Source organism: Euprymna scolopes, chromosome 10 (genome assembly GCF_053919585.1).
Source record: "Euprymna scolopes isolate OS-2025 chromosome 10, ASM5391958v1, whole genome shotgun sequence".
NCBI lineage: Eukaryota > Metazoa > Mollusca > Cephalopoda > Sepiida > Sepiolidae > Euprymna > Euprymna scolopes.
This window is the reverse complement of record NC_136491.1, coordinates 58,761,630-58,779,666: the sequence shown is the minus strand read 5'-3', so window position 1 is coordinate 58,779,666 and position 18,037 is coordinate 58,761,630. Positions and strand designations below refer to the sequence as shown.

At 34.3% G+C, this 18,037-nt stretch overlaps 1 protein-coding gene across 2 annotated transcripts in view; it reads right to left on the bottom strand.

Annotated features, from left to right (window-relative positions):
* LOC145285995 (origin recognition complex subunit 3-like) overlaps window positions 1-18,037 on the bottom strand; it is a 171,774-nt gene that overhangs the window by 81,583 nt on the left and 72,154 nt on the right. Inside the window, exons 7-9 of one of the 2 annotated variants that reach the window (XM_080134586.1) lie at window positions 8,542-8,693; window positions 4,831-4,990; window positions 4,050-4,163 (exon numbers count right to left, since the gene is read on the bottom strand). In XM_080134586.1, coding sequence (XP_079990712.1) covers window positions 4,050-4,163; window positions 4,831-4,990; window positions 8,542-8,693 — 426 coding nt within the window. The remainder of the gene's footprint in view (window positions 1-4,049; window positions 4,164-4,830; window positions 4,991-8,541; window positions 8,694-18,037) is intronic. The other variant, XM_080134587.1, reaches the window with a different exon arrangement.

The window sequence follows — 18,037 nt, the reverse complement described above, 5'->3', positions numbered from 1 at the left end:
GCCACAGCCCAATAAAAGAGTAATAAAAAATTGAACACTCCTATGACACACGCTTCCACCCCTTGGAAACACTTCAAATGAACTACGAAAATGCTATTTTTACATCTCCAACACATTTGAAAATAATTTCTGACGAGGACGCTTCACAGAACGTCTGAAACGCCTTAAAAACGATTTCAATGATTTAAAAACATTATTACAATGATCAAAACATAAAATTCTCAATGAAAAACCAAGACACGGAATAATAAAATAATGTTAAAAAATACACATTGTTGGTGACTACCCCCTTATTTAAATATATATATATATATATATATATATATATATATATATATATATATACTAGCTGTACCCGGCCACGCGTTGCTGTGGCTCAGTTTGTTAAAATGGAACACATTCCTCAAGAAAAATTGTATTTTGTTCGTTTATTTACTTTTATTAATTTTTGCAATTTTTTTTTTTTATCAATGAAAGTTGTTTTTTTTTTCCCCCAAAAATTAATTTTTTACCATAAATTGTTAGGTGAAAGTGTTTTTGTTTTTTTTTCAGGAAAACTTGCACATTTTTTTTTTTAAAAGAAATTTGGCAGTAAATATTTCTTTTTGAAAACGGAATTTTTATTATAAAAAGAACATTGTATGAATATTGTAAATAGTTAGGTGAAAGTAGAGAAAAGTTTGACCTTTTTTTTTTCAAGAAACTGTACAAATTATTTTTTTTCAACAGATGTTAAGAAAAACAGAAAACATACTTCCATCATTAATTATGCAAAAAAATAAATAAAGTGGAAAACTTTTTGTTATTAATGTTTGCTAAAACATACAGTAAACTTCGCTGAAGTGTTAGCATATGCTGCATCTTAAAAAGTTGGTTCATGCTGACAAAATAAAATAAACGTCTAAAAATTAGTAAAAATAAGTAAAATCATGAATGACGGCTCATGCAAGTAAGTAGGAACAACACAATCATTTGTGTAAAATAATTAATATTCGAGAAATTGTAAACAATAACAAAAATACCTGATACCAAATGCAGTAAAATTCCAGTATTTTTTATACTTGCTGAAACTGTGTTTAAGTTATTTTTATTTCATTTCTTTTATTAAAAGTTGTCTTTACAACAATTAACTGGTTGCATGTCGTTTAACCATTGGGGATTTCACTCTTGGAAAATTGTATAAAAAATCTATGACTATCATTAACTCTAAATTTGGGAGTGCAACTCAAACTTAGGGTTAGTGGTAGATAAGTCATTTGTTAGGTGTGTCAGAAATTTCGCAAAAAATATTGAATAATTCCACCCTGTTTTCCAAGCTCCTCGAAAAATGTAATTCAAGCCCTAATTTTTTTTTCAATTAAAAGAGCAAGGACCAAGGTTTCATTTAAAAACAAAACAAAACAAAAAAACAAACGTGGTTAAAAAAAAAAAAAAAAAAAGTTTTAAACTCCGGACTTTACAGGTAAATTTCTAAAAAACACTACTTTTTTTTGTTTTAAATTTGAATATATTATTTATTGATCTTTTATCCTCAATTTGTGATATATAACACTTTGGTGGGTAAATTAATTATTTACTTTTTAATAGACATTTCTAAATGGGAGGCGTGAATTAATTCGGGCCCCCTGTCTTTCCAAGCTTATAACTACTCGAAAAATATAATACAAACCCTAATTTTTTTTTTCAATTAAAAGGAGCAAGGACCAAGGTTTCATTTAAAAAAACAAAAAACAAACGTGTTTTTAAAAAAAAAAAAAAAAAAAGTTTTAAACTTTGAACTTTACAAGTAAATTCCTAAAAAACACTACTTTTTTTTGTTTTAAATTTGAATATAATATTTATTGATCTTTTATCTTCAATTTGTGATATATAAAACTTTGGTGAGTAAATTAATTATTTACTTTTTAATAGACATTTGAAAATGGGGAGGGGCTTGAATTAAAAAAAAAAAACGTTTGTCTAAAATATTATATTCGGTTTATTGGAAAGAGCATAAAATTTCACATTGACCCTGAAAATATTGTAAAAATTGAATCAATAGAAAAATTTTGATAGATTTTTAAAGTTTAAAAATTGAAAATACTGAGCTTGTAAAATTCAATTAATTTCATTACTGTTTTTTAAAAAATAAAAGAATAATATTTATATTACTTTTTATACAACTTTAATAGTTTATTTTGGAAGTAAATCCATAAAGAAAATAAACAACCCACTTTTAAAAGAGAAATTACGAGTTTTTTACATTCGCAGTTTCGTGTTGGGGTGTCAAAAATTCATACAAAAATTCTGATACACTTATCATTTGTTTACAACTTTTGAGAAATTAAGCCTCCTTACTCCTTAAGTGATAAGCGGACATTTGTTTATTATTTTTTTTTTATTCAGTGTGTAAAATCCACTTTGAAAAATATATTTGGAAATTAGAAAAATAAAAAAAAACAAAAAAACTTTGTTTTAGCATATTAAAAGTATTTAGGTTGGTAGATAATTAAATTCTACTGTGTTTGGTATAAGTTTTTTTTTTTTTTGCTGTTGTTTCTTGTTGCTTTTTAGAATTTTTGACTAAGGGGGGGTTGCTTAGATCGTATTTTAAAATAAAGTACGGAGGTTGGAATCCCCCCCCCCCCCAAATGTACTTGGAAAAATCGATTTTATAGCAAGATTAAAGAATGGTTAGCCGAAAAACAAAACAAATAATCAATAAATAAGTGTTACCAAAGGCAATAAATGCTACTTTTTTACTTACATGAATGAGTTTATTTTATGTTTTAAAGTATTTTCAAGCGTTTTTCTTTATTTTTTAATCTAAAATTGCGGGTGTGTGGGTGCGAAATATCTCCAGATTTTCTAGAATTCCCCGCTAGATTGCAAACGAAATCTCCAGATCTAGCGGGAAAACCACTAAATTGGAAACACTGGTCACGTGACGGCAAGCGGTGATAAATAAAAAAAAGGCCTATCGGTACAAAGAAAACCACCTATTTATTATAGAAAAATTAAGTATAATGTTATAATTAAAGAGATATATAAAAACACACATGGGTACAGTAAACATTATACCAAAATGTCGAAGCAATCATTTATTTAGTTATTTAGACTATTAATTACGAACGAACCAAGAGTTACATTTTTATATATATATAGATATATATATAATTCTTAACCAATGAATTAAAAGCTGCTCAATGATAAGAGTTAATGAGATGGATACATTTGACAAGTAAATATTGATGAATATTATGAAAGAAATGTGATATTATTTATTGACATTTGATTAGAAAATAAGTGTAATAATTCTACGGCAACATGTTGGAAAGAAAAAGTTCATGGAGAAAGGAAAGGTCTTTGCAGTTGTGGCAACTAGACGAGTTCTTGTGAAAGTGCAGGAAATTGGAGCTCAGAGCACTTTCTATGGAAATAACAGTATATTAAAAAAAAGAGTAGCAATATTTCTTCAGTGATAAAAGATCTTACCCCCATTAGGTTGCAAAGTCAATCTTGAAAGTTGTCAAGGCATAATCTCCCCAAATGTGGCAGCAGTACTCCAATTGAAAATGTTTTCAGGAGTCAGATACTTTCTAGAATGATAGAATGATCCAACTATTTTTCCGGTAACTTTAACAACAGATTGGATATGTCTTCCATTTTAGATTTCAAGTGAAAGTTAGTTAAATGAGCTTACCAAAACAAAGGTTGTTTACTTTAACTGAACCAAAACAAGGATCACTTTTTCCCCCTCCATGGTGTCAAATACGCGAGATCAGAAGATTGGTGCTTTCCAAAGTGCAGACAGTTGTGTCATCCGCATGTCAACAAATGAAAAACAAATTTGGAAAATTAAAACTTTTGAAATTCTTAAATTTTACAAGTCTTCCCACAAGATGTCTTTTTCATCCTGATGCTAACACATAGAAGTTGAAAACATGCAATTTTGGTTCCTTTATCCGTTAGCTCAAGGGTTGTGAAAAAAGTTGGACAAGTTCATACACAGAAAAAAAAAAGGCAAAGTTTTGTAAAATGAGAGAAGCTAACAATGGAAAATGTTTTACCTGAAATCCTTTCATGAAATTCAGAATAGAAAAATTGTGAAAGAGGAATGTATCAAGCAAATATTCAAACACTTTCGGTCCTAATTTAAAAGGAACGTCTGTTGTCATGACAACCTGTATAAAACAAAACAAAAAAATCTTGTGTCACAAAACCATTTTTCCAAAATTTATTACATCGATGTTGATTGAGATTTAAATGTTAACAATTATTATGTTATTGAAAGCCATACTGTCATTAATATCATCAACAATGTATTAGAAATGTTGATTGATGGGTATTAGGTTATTTTGTCAAATGGTTTGCAGGTTAGTTTTGTAAACGATCAATTCTATTTTAGCCAAAAATGAGAGTTTGACATCTGATGGTGTTCAATCAATCAGGAAGTTTTTGCAAATTAGACATCAGCCCTTTATTTCTATTGCTCCCATGTCCTTTCTAATGCGCAATGCAGGGTCCAATGTATAAATTAAATAAAATATGCTGTATGTATAAAACTGCAGTGGTCATCAACATTTTCATTTAAAGGGAAAACAAAATTAAGTAAACACCATGAATAATAATATGATTATAACAATTTGCTAAAATTATTGCAGTCAGGGTTAAATGACCTGCAAAGAGTTCATATGCCATAAATAAATAAACAAAGTTGTTTCTAAAACATTTAAATGAAAAGTTACCAGAGTTTGAAATCATTTCCCTAGCAAAATCTTCTTCCATAGTGGCATATTATTATTATTTTTTCCTAACAATAACTGTTGCCATAATGGTGTGATCACTTACCTCATTTAAAAGACGGGTCAAGTATTCAGATGGTGCTGGTGCTTGAAATTTTTCCATGCAAAGTAATGAAGAGATTGTTTTTGGTAAAGAACTGTGAATGGCTGTTAAAGTTGTGGCGACACCAAAAATGAAAATAATTGGTAATCGGGACAGGTAATAACTTGAACAAAGAAAAAGGAGAAACAGTTATTTTGTTATTAATAAAAGTTATTTAGTTTTAAAGCATTTATAAATTAGTTTTAAAGCATTTATAAGGGACATTCCAGTCCATATCATCCAGCCCTGACTGACACCACTCCCCTCAGATTTTTTTCTTATGAACACCTCATAAAATTTAGATAAAAACTAAGAGAAATCTGCATTTTCAGCTATATTTGAATAAAGGAACCCATTTTTTTCAGAATTGATTTTGATCCAGAAATAAGAAATCGGTGCACTGGAACAGTTTATTTTAAAACCCAAATGTTTTAGAAAATTTGCAATTTTGGGGCTAAAAATAATCCTCTTGGATCTAAATTTTACCAAAGAAAATAAAAGACCTTATTTTGACCAATTTATGTGCCACTGTGTTACTTTTTAAGAGGTTGTTTTGTCATCCAAAACAGAGCAACAGAAACGATAACTGTGGTGCTTTTCTTGAAACAACTTCTGGATTTTTTAAATAACATGGGATTAAACTTTAATAGAATCAAAAAATATCTCTTGGCATTACCACTATTCTGTTGTATTTAAACCTTGTAATTTGATACTTATCAAATAATTTCTCGGTTTAAGTAAGAAAACTGCGATATTTGTGACAAACTAGTATGATCTCTTGAGCAGAACAAAAACACAGAATTTGAACTCTTTGGAACTCACTTTACAATGGAATGTTGTAATTACAGACCTCACCACATGCAGTACAATAGTTATTTTTGTATGAAATGACGATTTTATTTCAAGTCGTGTTTGAGTTTGCTGGTCAGAATTTTGGTATTTTTTAAGTTCTTCTTTGCTTATGGTATTCTTTATTAGTTCGTTATTGTTGAAGAGACTTACAATGAGTTCCTTATGCAGTTCCTGTCTGATGATACCCAAAAACATTCAACTAAGAATAGTCTTCAGGTACAGTGACATTCATGATACGCTTAAAAATCTCAGGAACATTAGAATAGGCATATTATACATGTTTCTGGATCAAAATTCAATGGGAAATTCAAATTTTTTAAAATTTCAATACAATAGCTGAAAATTTTTTAAAATTATATTACCGCCCAAGATATGGGAACGCTCAATTTTGGGCACATTTTAGCAAAACATCCATGTCCCCTTAGTGCAACGGATAGCGCGACCGATTACTAGCACAAGTGTTGCGGTTTCGATCTTCATCATTTCCCTTTTTTTTTTCTTTTTATACATTCCGATATTTTTGATTTTTATATTTTATGTAATAAATACACAAGAATGCTTTTATTAAAAAAATGCAGAAGTATGATTTTGATTTACGTAACAAAAATGTCATGTTCAAAATATATGATATATCGGCTTATTTGTTATATTCCAAAAATCACGTAAATAGATCAAGTAATGGCATTTGTATTGGATTTACTACTAAACTAATTAACTGGTCATTATGAATATTAATTATGTGTATATGTTTATATATTTCTATGACTTACATATGAGAAATAAGGTGCTTCTTCACTATAGCATCCAGATAATAAAACAGATTCTTACTCCTGGCGTACAGAAAATTTAGCACAAGAGAAAATTACATAAATGTATACAGTTCTTTCATTTTTAAATTAGAAATAAGGTACTTGTACAGTATAGTACCCATATGAAAAACATAAGAAATCTTACCTGTGACGTACATAAAAGTAATCCAAACCAAAAATTATATAATATATTTGAGTAGTATGACATTTATATAAGAAATAAGGTGCTTCTTTAATATAGCACCCTAATATAAAAACAAAATAACTGTGACCTATGACATACGGAAAAGTTCGCACAACAGAAAACTATGTAAAATCATTATGTAGTTTCATCTACATATTAGAAATAAGGTACTTGTACGTTATCCTACCCAAGAAATAAGGTACTCGTGTGAGTATAATATTGATACGAAAAAACAAAGAAAATCCTACCTGTGATGTGCGTAAAAATTATTAAACCCGAAAATCATGTTATTCGAATAGCATGATTTTTAAATAAGAAATAAGGTGCTTCTTCACTATCGCACCCAGATGAAAAACAAATAAATTCTTACTCTAGACGCACAGAAAATTTAGTACAACAGAAAATTACTTACAAGTCTCAAGTTCTTACATTTTTACATTAGAAAAAAAACAATATCCTAGCCAGGATATAAGGTACTTTTACAGTGAAGTACCCCTATGAAAAACAAAGAAATTCTTATCTGTGACATACATAAGTTATCAAAATCAAAAATCATGTAATATATTCGAGTAGTAAGACATTTATATAAAAACTCCAGTGTAGCTCTCTGATGTAATCCACTATAGCACTCTTTTACCTGTGACACACCGAAAATTTAGCACAACAGAAAATTATGTAAATAATTTTAAGTAGGTGTTGTACATTACCCGCCCTAGATAAGGAAATTTTTTTTCCACATACGTGCTGTAAATTTCCTGTCCAATGAGGGTACAATTATTCCATACATATGTTGTGTAATACCCGTCCTAGGGCAGGTAAAATATTCTTTTGCTCAAGATGCCAAATAATACATAGACATAAAACTTCCTATATTCTAAGAATAACAGGTATGTTGAAAATTTTTCTCATTGTCTTATATGATCCTGAGCAACACCAGGTGGTCTTGCTAGTATGTAATAAAAATTATATATTTTTTTACATAGTTATGTAGTACTAATTAATAATGATCACTATTTAGCCATGAAGAAATTTTACCTGACAAAAGGTGTATGTCTGACCAGTGATTTAAAAAAAAAAAAAATAGGGAAACAGATAAGTCATACTCAAGAAAAACAAATCATAATGCAATATTCAGATCTCAATGTTTGGTGAAGACTTTTCTATCATCATAAGATTTAATAAATAAACTATTTTGTACTAAAACTCAGTTGCTTAGTTGGTTTTATCAACCATTTTGAATTCAAACATGTTTATCACTTTTTATATTCATTTTTGAAGATTGAGATTGCCTGAATGTCAAAAATGAAATTAAAAAAATTAAATCATTTGTATAACTGAGTACGAAAATATCTAGATTTTATCCATTTTAATACAATTTGTCCTAAAATTAAATAAAACATCATAAATAGAATTCTGTTGTCGTCCACTAAAGGGATATTGTTGAATTTATTAAAAGAATACTTTTTACTGTAAGAGAAGTAGATAAAACACCACGGAATTTCCAAAGTTACTGCTACTTTATTTAGAAAAGATTACTTGTCATTTGATGTAAATAAATAATTGTAATTAAACAAAGTAATTGTCATTTGATGTAAAAACATAATTGTAATTAACAAATTAATTGTCATTTGATGTAAAAACATAATTGTAATTAACAAATTAATTGTCATTTGATGTAAAAACATAATTGTAATTAACAAATTAATTGTCATTTGATGTAAATAAATATAGCCATTAAACAAATTAATATAAAATGAAGGCATCTAAGGTTAGGTAATATTTTAGTATATAAATCTATTCTGATGAGTCATAGAATTTAAAGATACTCACCTGCACATGCTGATAAAATCCTGAAGAGGACGGATAGCGAAAGATTCAAGGTCTTCGAATACAAAAATAATACTTGGATGATTTGGACGGATTAAAGATGGACGATCACTCAAACATTTTTTCTTCTTAGGTGAAGGAGAGTCTTCAGTCTTCTAGATTGAAAAGCAAAACAAGCAACAATTCATTTCAAGAAATTTGAAGGACTACCATGCATTGCTCGGTGGCATATTGATAAGAAAATAAAAGTGATATAAACGACCCCTCCCTCTCCTTATTGATGTATGAACCTCGGTAACTGATAGAAAAAGATAAAGTTATCAACAGTTAATTGACCTAGTTTGAGTGTTCTTTTGCAAACATTTAAGTTGCATTTTCGGCACGAGCGATACCAATCAGTTGGGTTTTTCCAAATATTTCATACATTAATTCCTGGTGCATCAAATAACCAATAATGACTTGTTCTCATTTTGATATTCTCATAATTTTTCAAATTCAAGAATCTAAATGGATTTCCATACAGCACATTCATCTAATCAATAGGGGTAGCAGTCTTTTGTTCCATTAGCCATGACAAATAAACATCTTGTAATTGTATTCTTAGAATCACTCGCACTGAAAATGCAATTTGTATCGCTCGTACAGAAAATGCAATTGGTATCGCTCGTACTGAAAATGCAATTGGTATCGCTCGTACTGAAAATGCAATTGGTATCGCTCGTACTGAAAATGCAATTGGTATCGCTCGTACTGAAAATGCAATTGGTATCGCTCGTACTGAAAATGCAATTGGTATCGCTCGTACTGAAAATGCAATTGGTATCGCTCGTACTGAAAATGCAATTGGTATCGCTCGTACTGAAAATGCAATTGGTATCACTCGTACTGAAAATGCAATTGGTATCACTCGTACTGAAAATACAATTGGTATCACTAGTACTGAAAATACAATTGGCATCACTCATACTGAAAATACAATTGGCATCACTCATACTGAAAATACAATTGGTATCACTCATATTGAAAATACAATTGGTATCACTCATATTGAAAATACAATTGGTATCACTCATACTGAAAATACAATTGGCATCACTCATACTGAAAATACAATTGGCATCACTCATACTGAAAATACAATTGGCATCACTCATACTGAAAATACAATTGGTATCACTCATATTGAAAATACAATTGGTATCACTTGTACTGAAAATACAATTAGCGTCACTCGTCCAGAAAATACAATTAGTATCACTCGTGCTGAAAATACAATTAGTATCACTTGTACTGAAAATACAATTGGTATCACTCGTACTGAAAATACAATTGGTATCACTTGTACTGAAAATACAATTGGTATCACTCGTACTGAAAATACAATTGGTATCACTCGTACTGAAAAGAGAATTAGATTATAATTAGGACTTTTAAACTTTGCGTGCTATTAAAACAGCTAAAGAAACTTAGTCTTAAAGTTAAATTTAACTGAAATTTCTCACGTTTCTGAATTTTGAAATAGGGTTTCATTATATGAGAACATTAGTCCGATGAATCCAAATAATATTATTTGGATTCATCGGACTAATGTTCTCATCTTGAGTGTGAATTTCTCAGTTTATAAATTTTCAAATGTAATCCAAGTGTAAGATAAGGAATAAATGGTATTTTTCTCAGAGATTTTACCTGTCAATGACCCAAGTATTTCTACTTTTCAACACACACACACACACACACACACACACTTGAGAAGAGGCAAAGGCATCTCATAATGTACCTCGCTTGTGACTGCTATGGTGATCATAATTATATCAGATCCATCCAGTAATTAAGAAAACCATGACTTTACATATAAACATGTGTCAGTCAATTAACAATCGCTGATGTTAGGATCCGAAGACAAATTTTGCAAGGATTTATTCTTTTGCCTGCCGATAGATCCGTTAAATAAGCTACTGAATAAATGTTAGAGTGCTGATAACAATTGTTAGCAATCATCACAGCATTATTTCACCTGACAAACTCATTAACCGTTATCCACAAGTGCAGTTTGAACTTGATAAATTAAGACAGGCCTACTAACAAGACCCAACTAAAGAGTCAACCACTTGTGCTTCATGGTTAACCTCAAACTGTATGCGTTCAAATGCTGACTTAAGTCAAATCTTACAAAGATATTAGGATGAATTTTGACCTGGAAAAATGTGCCAAATGCTTGATAAGATCCATGCGTAGAGCATGCAGCTTAATGAAGAGACTGACATGAAAGATCCAAATTAGCAAAGAATATATATAAAAATGTTGGTAAAATACAGCTTATGAACAAACAACAAAGTAACTGCCATTAACCAACTTGCCATGACAGTTATAACAGACACCAATTATTGACTGGCCACAAAATGACATTAAGAAAGAAATTAGTATTTATGACTAATGTTGCATTCATGGAGAGGTAAGTAACCAGGAAAAAAAAAAAAAAACGCAAGAGAACTCTTGACTTGAAACAATTGCCATAAGCAACGCCAATATGAACCTGAGCAATAATGTTGATAGATATTCTACCAGTAACAGCAATACAACTATGAATGCTAATGTCAATACAGACTATGAGTGACCTATTAATGGTAATGCCAATACAAACACGAATGATAGTGTTAATACAGACTATGAGTGACTTATATCGCTACTGGGCGAGTGCATTCTCGTACCCCAAGAAGTATTCAGTGAGAGCACACACACACTGTTTACGGGTGTTTCCATGCATGCCTGTCACAATGTCTACAAAAGGATATATCTGCCGAAAGGAGTAGGAGGTATAGGTTGCTCAGAAATTAACTATCATTATTGAGCACTGGTCAATATCTGATATGCTTCCTAAACCAAAACCTTATGACGGCACATCAACATCAAGAAACAAGAGTAAAACAACTTTTATCATAAAACTGGCTTTTCAGACAAAATTGTTTCAAAAATTAAACAGAAAAACCAAACAAGCAAACAGAAATAACCCAAAAGCGTCATCAAAAATAAAGACCTTGCACAGTAGAGAACTGAAGGAATGGCCAACCTTTCAAATGTTTTCTGGAATAATTATGCCAGGAATACATAAATTCTGTAGACTGGCTCAAAAGAGAATCATTCTATTATGATCAGGAGAGAATGATAATGGCTGCCAAAAATATCTAATGCTTTTGAGATGATTTAACAACGATAGCAAGTGCAGGTTCTGCCACACAGACATCGAGAATGCGAACCACCCGACTCCAGCTGAAAGAGTCTGCTACGACACAGCTACTATACAATCTAACACATTGGATGATCTGCAAAAAAGTTGAATATCCAGCAACAAATAAACATCAGAAAGAATTGTTGAGAATAAATCATACAGCATCTACCATGACAATGTAAAAATCCATACAGCTACGTACCTAGAAAATGCAGCTTTACACCCAACAAAGATATGGAACAAGAGAGAGAAAGTAGCAACAGTGGTTAAAGTCAATGTATCGAATTCAACTTCAATCGTCACCAATGCTCGCAATAGTAACACAATAACCTCGTGACTGTAAACGACACTGTCCCTCTCACTCAAGCTTTTTATACAGTTTTTCATCCTGTCTCATTTGCATGTGTGCCTCTGTTTTCTTGTGATCTCACGAGACCAGAGTTTATAAAACACCAGGCGCCATCTTTTTTTCTCTTTTCCCACTCAACACTTCCCTGCGGCAAGTCCATCCCTCCTCCATCACATCTACACAAATACGTGGACACTTGCTACTCTGATGAGTATTATACTCCCCCGATCTGATGATCACAAAGAGTGCACTGCAGGGTTGGTCTAGTCTGCTTACTTCTGCAAAGGGGCACATTCATAGGTTCTGGTTCTGATTCAGATTCTGGTTTCAGGTCTGGTTCTGATTGTTTCCGCCGCGTCAGATGAACTATAATCATCTCTGGTCTGTTGATTTCGTTCATAAGTAGCTCATCACTTGAGGATTCATTGCTCTCCTCTGTAGATGTATGTTGCACCTCACAATGATTTTGTTCATCAGTAGCTCATCACCGGGCGAAGATCACAACATGGCGTGGAGTTCCGTTATACCAATACGTGGCCTCCGTAATGGTACATTGCTTTCTGGCAGCAATTCTCTTAATGCTATGATGGCTCCTTTCAGCAATGCCATTCCCTGATGGCACATAAGCGCATCGCAGCCATAGTCAGACGCCCCATTCATCTAACATCTGCTGAACTTGTTGACTGCAAAAAGCAGCATCGTTATCAGTCAAGATCTCTTCCGTCACACCACGGTCAAAAATGATGGATGACAACATGCAAACAACACTTGCCGAGTCCTGTCTAATCATGTGTTGTCATACCGCAAAACGTTTGGGTCCACAATCGATAAGAGTTAGAAAGGGTTTACCACAGTAAGAGGTAATGTCCATCGCCACCAGCTGCCACACCTTGACGTCCAATCGTCCTTTTCGCCATTGCTCTGGTGCAAGATCAATAGACCGACACGCCTCACAATGCCTGACAATCTGCCTGACATCTGCCTTTGTCACTGCTGGGTCCACATGCCTCGCAAAATACACTGTTCTCTTGACACCTGGATGTCCGCTCTGTGCATGAATCTTCTGTATTAGACATGGGATAATCGTGCCAATTGCAACTGCGCGAGATCGAGCAGTGTGCTCCACACCCATCTTCACGGCTCCATACCATCTGTGAGGTACACAGGTTAGTTGATCAGTATGATTACAATACGATGTTACCAGCGTTACCCCCAATGATAGTCCATACTCAGAGAGCAGACTCTTCAGCATATCTAGCCTTTGCCGGATTCTTGTCCGTCTTGAAAGCCTGTCAGACACCCAGTGATAGACGCAGAGAGAATCCGTGTACAGGTGCAGTTTCTTCGATTGCCATTGCAGTGCAAGATTTATTTCCTTTACAACAGCGTCCAGCTCTGCTAAGTTGATGTGTTGAGCATCACTCATGGGTCGCAGCCAACATGTGTCTTCAAACACATTCCCTCCTTGCTCGAACGCAACTCCCAATGCCAATGAACTAGCGTCGACCCACATATTTACGTGGTCTGCATCAACACACCATTTTCCACGGGCAGGGTCCTCCTTGTTGACTCTCTCCAGGGTGTCAGTTACCATCAGAGTTAGAATAGCATCGTCAAGCACATCATCCCAACTTGTGCTTACCAAATTCGCTCTGCGTTTGATGGCACCCACAGCTACACGGAGTCAGCCACATGCTGGTAAATGTCCAACAAGTTTCCCACACCAGGAAAAAAAGGTCCGCCTCGTAAAAACGTCAGGGATGCCTAGAATCCCACTGCCACCCCTCCATTGTAGGGTCCCGTCTTCCTCACAGACGTCTAATCCCAATACGCATGCTCCATTCCTCAGACGTTCAGGATTCTTGCACTGCAGACCAAACTGAGCCAATTTTTCCCTGACACACGATGCAGATTTTATGTCCTCATTGATGTACACATCATCAATGTAGGCTGATGTTGCGTCCTCAATTGTCTTTTCTTGAGAAAACACCGCATTCACAATGGTCTTTATGATCTGCGGTGCTACATTAAGACCAAATCTAGTCATGTTAGGCAGTACCTCTGACCCTAAAACCACACTGTCTGGAATGGCCACAGCCTCTCATCTACTCGCACCTGCAAATAGCCCTCCGCAGGTCTAATATTGACACATTGGAGCCCTTCTGGCGCCATTCCCTCAGTTTGTTGGCGCACACGTCAGCATCGGCAGTGTAAGCCTCAATGTACTGGTTGAGCTCACGATAATCCAGCACTGATCTTACTTTTGACTTGTTATGCTGGATAACTGCCATTAAGAGTATCAGACCCTTGGGCGGACCAAGCTTCTTGGGGTAGGAGATCAGCCAACCATCTCATAACATTTATTGTTTTGGGCTCAAATCAAGTTATAAGTTAGATCCATGTCATAGGAACCTATATCTTAAATTTCAATTGTTTATACCCAAAACTGGCGGAGGAGTTTGGTAGAGTTCTCAAAGGTCAGATCGTTGAACTTTGACCCCTTAATAGCCAAATTTCTAGCCGAAAATGGATTAAAGATTTTTCCAAATCTCATTACCCTGTATATCAAATTTCGAGTCTGCAGACTTAAAATTGACAGTTATTGAGTAGGGAAATGTACACAAACACACAGACACAAATCCATATTGAGTGTTAGACAGAAGTTTAGCAGCTGTAAGGTGGTGGACTAGAGCTTGATTAAAGATTCAAATATTTTGGCGGAAGGAGAGAGGAGGCTATTTGGGTGAGAATTTAATAGGTCAGTTCTTTCAGAGTTTTTGTAAACTGGTACCACAGTTTAATAGTACAGCAGGGATGAGATCAGGTCCACATGCTTTTGAGGTGTCTAGTTTTTTTATGATATCATGTACTTGAGAAGGGGTGATTTTCAGATCATCTTGTGTAGTTTCTGTCCTCCGAGGAAAATCAGAGAGGGAATGGTTTTCTGGTCCAAGGTAGAGTATGAAGCAAACTGACGGGCAATCATGTTAGCTTTCTCAGTTACTATGCATTTCCTGGTGGTTTCAGAATATTCACTCTAAACTGTCGCTACTACTGATAATAATTATTTCTAGCTTCTATAAACTTTTGTCTGTTTGTACAGGATTTATGCCAGATAAATCTACGGTAATCATGTTGCATCTGAGTGATGGCAGCTGCACAAGTAAACCATTGGGGAGAGTGCTTCAATTGCTGCTTTGAACTATTCAGTAGTCTCATTTACGCACTGTTCTACAGGAAGAGAAAAGATATTTCCCTATGGGGCGTCTCTGATGTGATCTCTAATGGCATCCCAGTCAGCCTTATTGTAGTACTTTGTCGTTTGGAGCAATGGCTCTTCAATTTGGGGTCGAGAGTTTAAAGTGATGTCTACGATTATCACAGCATGATCAGCATTTCTGTTGTCAAAAATAGATCCAGAAGTGAGGTTTGCTTGTCCTGATGATGTGGGAGACGGGTCAGGAATGTTACTATCTGTGTCAAGGAATAGGATATAGAAAATTATAGATGATACTATCAGCGGTGTCAGTGTAGTTAGAAAAGCCAGGCCAATTTCTGTGGTGTCACCAAATACATGTATTTGGGCACTAGTGTCAAGGGAGAGTGCTACAACTATGCTGTCAGACATATCCTGAGTTGATGGAGAGCAATAAAGAAAATACAGCTATATTGTAAAGTTTGTTTAAAGCACATGAAGGCCTGATCACCTGATTCTAGTTTAGATTCCTTAGACATGAGGAAGTTGTTACGAATATAGACTCCAAGTCCGTATGTCTGTCAGAGTCTTTATGACAAAGTGGAAGATAACCAGACATATTAAAGTAGTTAGATGGGATGGAGGAGTGCAAGTTAGTTTCACTTAGTGCTAAGATATCCGGGGAGTTTTCTAGGAGAAATGATTCAACATCATCTATGTTAGCTCTAAGTCTACAGATATTTGTAAATGCAAGTCTCAAGGGAGGAGGTGAATTCTTTGAGTGTGTGTCTGGTTTGAACGTTTTTTTTTTGGATTGAGCTGTCATTTCATTTTATTTCATAGTTCAGATCTAGGGTGAGGTGCTAGGCAAAACGGATATGCATAGTCACCACCATGCAACATGAGTAGACCATCAGCCGGCTCCTCATCTAAAGGAATGTGGCCTCAGGAATGCCTATCAGAGATGAGTGCAGGGCCCCTTTCCATGCACGACATTGCACTACAAACATCTCGATATTATACAACTAATGATAGAGCAGCCGCTCTAAGCGCTACCAAAGAGTTAGGGCTCCTGTACTGTCAGTCGGAAACACCAACCAGCAACTGTCAAACCGGTACTCTCAAACCAGTCCGACAGCAGTCCAATCGTGTTAGCATATATGGTAAACAAGTACCCCAAAGATGCCCAGCTATAGAGGAAGGGAATGAGGCAAATGTGGGGGACAGCATTCATTGCCTAGTCAGAAAATAAGGCTAAGCACTAGACGTCTCTAATGAGTCCTTGCAGCTGCACCTCTGCTTAATAGGCAAAGAAGGAGTATGGAATGAAATTAAGAAACTGCTTAAGGAGTAGATAGGCTTCTTAAGCAGTTTAGGTTTGCAAACCCGGGATTTGATCAAGTCACCAGCTCAAGGGAGGTTGTCGTTAAGGACTGAGGAGGCCTCCCTCTCCCATTTGGTGCCAAGACGTATGCGATCAATAGCACAGGTTTACAAATCAGAGTTTTCCTTCTAGATGAATGAACTGACCAGATATACAGGTCCATCAGCACCAAAAGGGTTTTCCCTGCACCCAGTTTTAAAGCCAGGTATTCCTATGTCCCCGAAGTGTAAGTTTGGATCAATAGAGTTAGTATCAAAGAATTAGTATCTGCTTTGAAGTTACACTCGTCAGAATAGGATTAAAATTGGAAGATGTGGTTATGTTTTGAAAGGAGATATTTATGAGTATGGAATGTAGATTTAAGGTTAATATCTACTAGGATTAAGAAAAGATCAAATATGATTTGGGGATTAGTGATTAATTAGAAATTATAGTATAAAGGTTAGGGTGCGTTTCGAAATGTGCTTTAAATGTTAGCTTTGATGTAAAAATAAATCACCAGTACTTTATCCCATCTAAGTGATAAAAATAGTTGCTAGTTAATATAGATCACTTATAGTCTGGGCACAAATTGTGCCTAATAGATATTCTATAGAGTATAAATATAAGTTAAGCTAATCATGCCTTGGCAATAGAAATCTATAGATGTTTAGTATTTATCGATTTTTAAAGGGTCAGCGTATTAAAGTTTAGGATGGAAGCAACCCATGGAACTATAGCCCTTTATAGCTTTTTCTTCCTTCCTTTTTTTTTTACATAGGAGGCACTACTTATCAAGGCACGAAGGCCACTCAAGGATAAGGATTAATGAGTGTACAGAAGTCAACGGGACAATATCACAGTAATAGTAGTGGAAATTTGGCAATTGGATTACTTAAGTAGAACGGCTCATCAAGAATTTGTTTACGTTGGACTTGAATATGACCAGATTATGTTCAGCTGGAAAGCAGGCAAATGGAAGACAGTTCCAAAGACATGCAGTTTTCTAAGAAAAAAGCTTTGTTCATAGAATCTATGTTTAGGTTTAGGCACAGGTAAAGAGTGGGGGAAATTATTGATAGTGTTTTCAGCTAGACGAGTGTTTTTCGTGAAAGTTTGGCGAGGATGGACCATAGATTAGAGTCCAGACAAGCATCTGCCATGAAAATAGTGATAAAGCAGAGACAGGCTCATAATGTCTTTTCTGAAGGGAAGAGAAAAGGGCATCCCCCACTAAGCTGTCAAGGCAGGATAAAGTCTTTCTAGTAGCTCCTGCCCAGATGTGGCAACAGTACTCTATCTTTAGATGTACCTGGCTCTTATATAGGAAGAGAATTGCAACTGCAGTGAGATATCTACCATTTT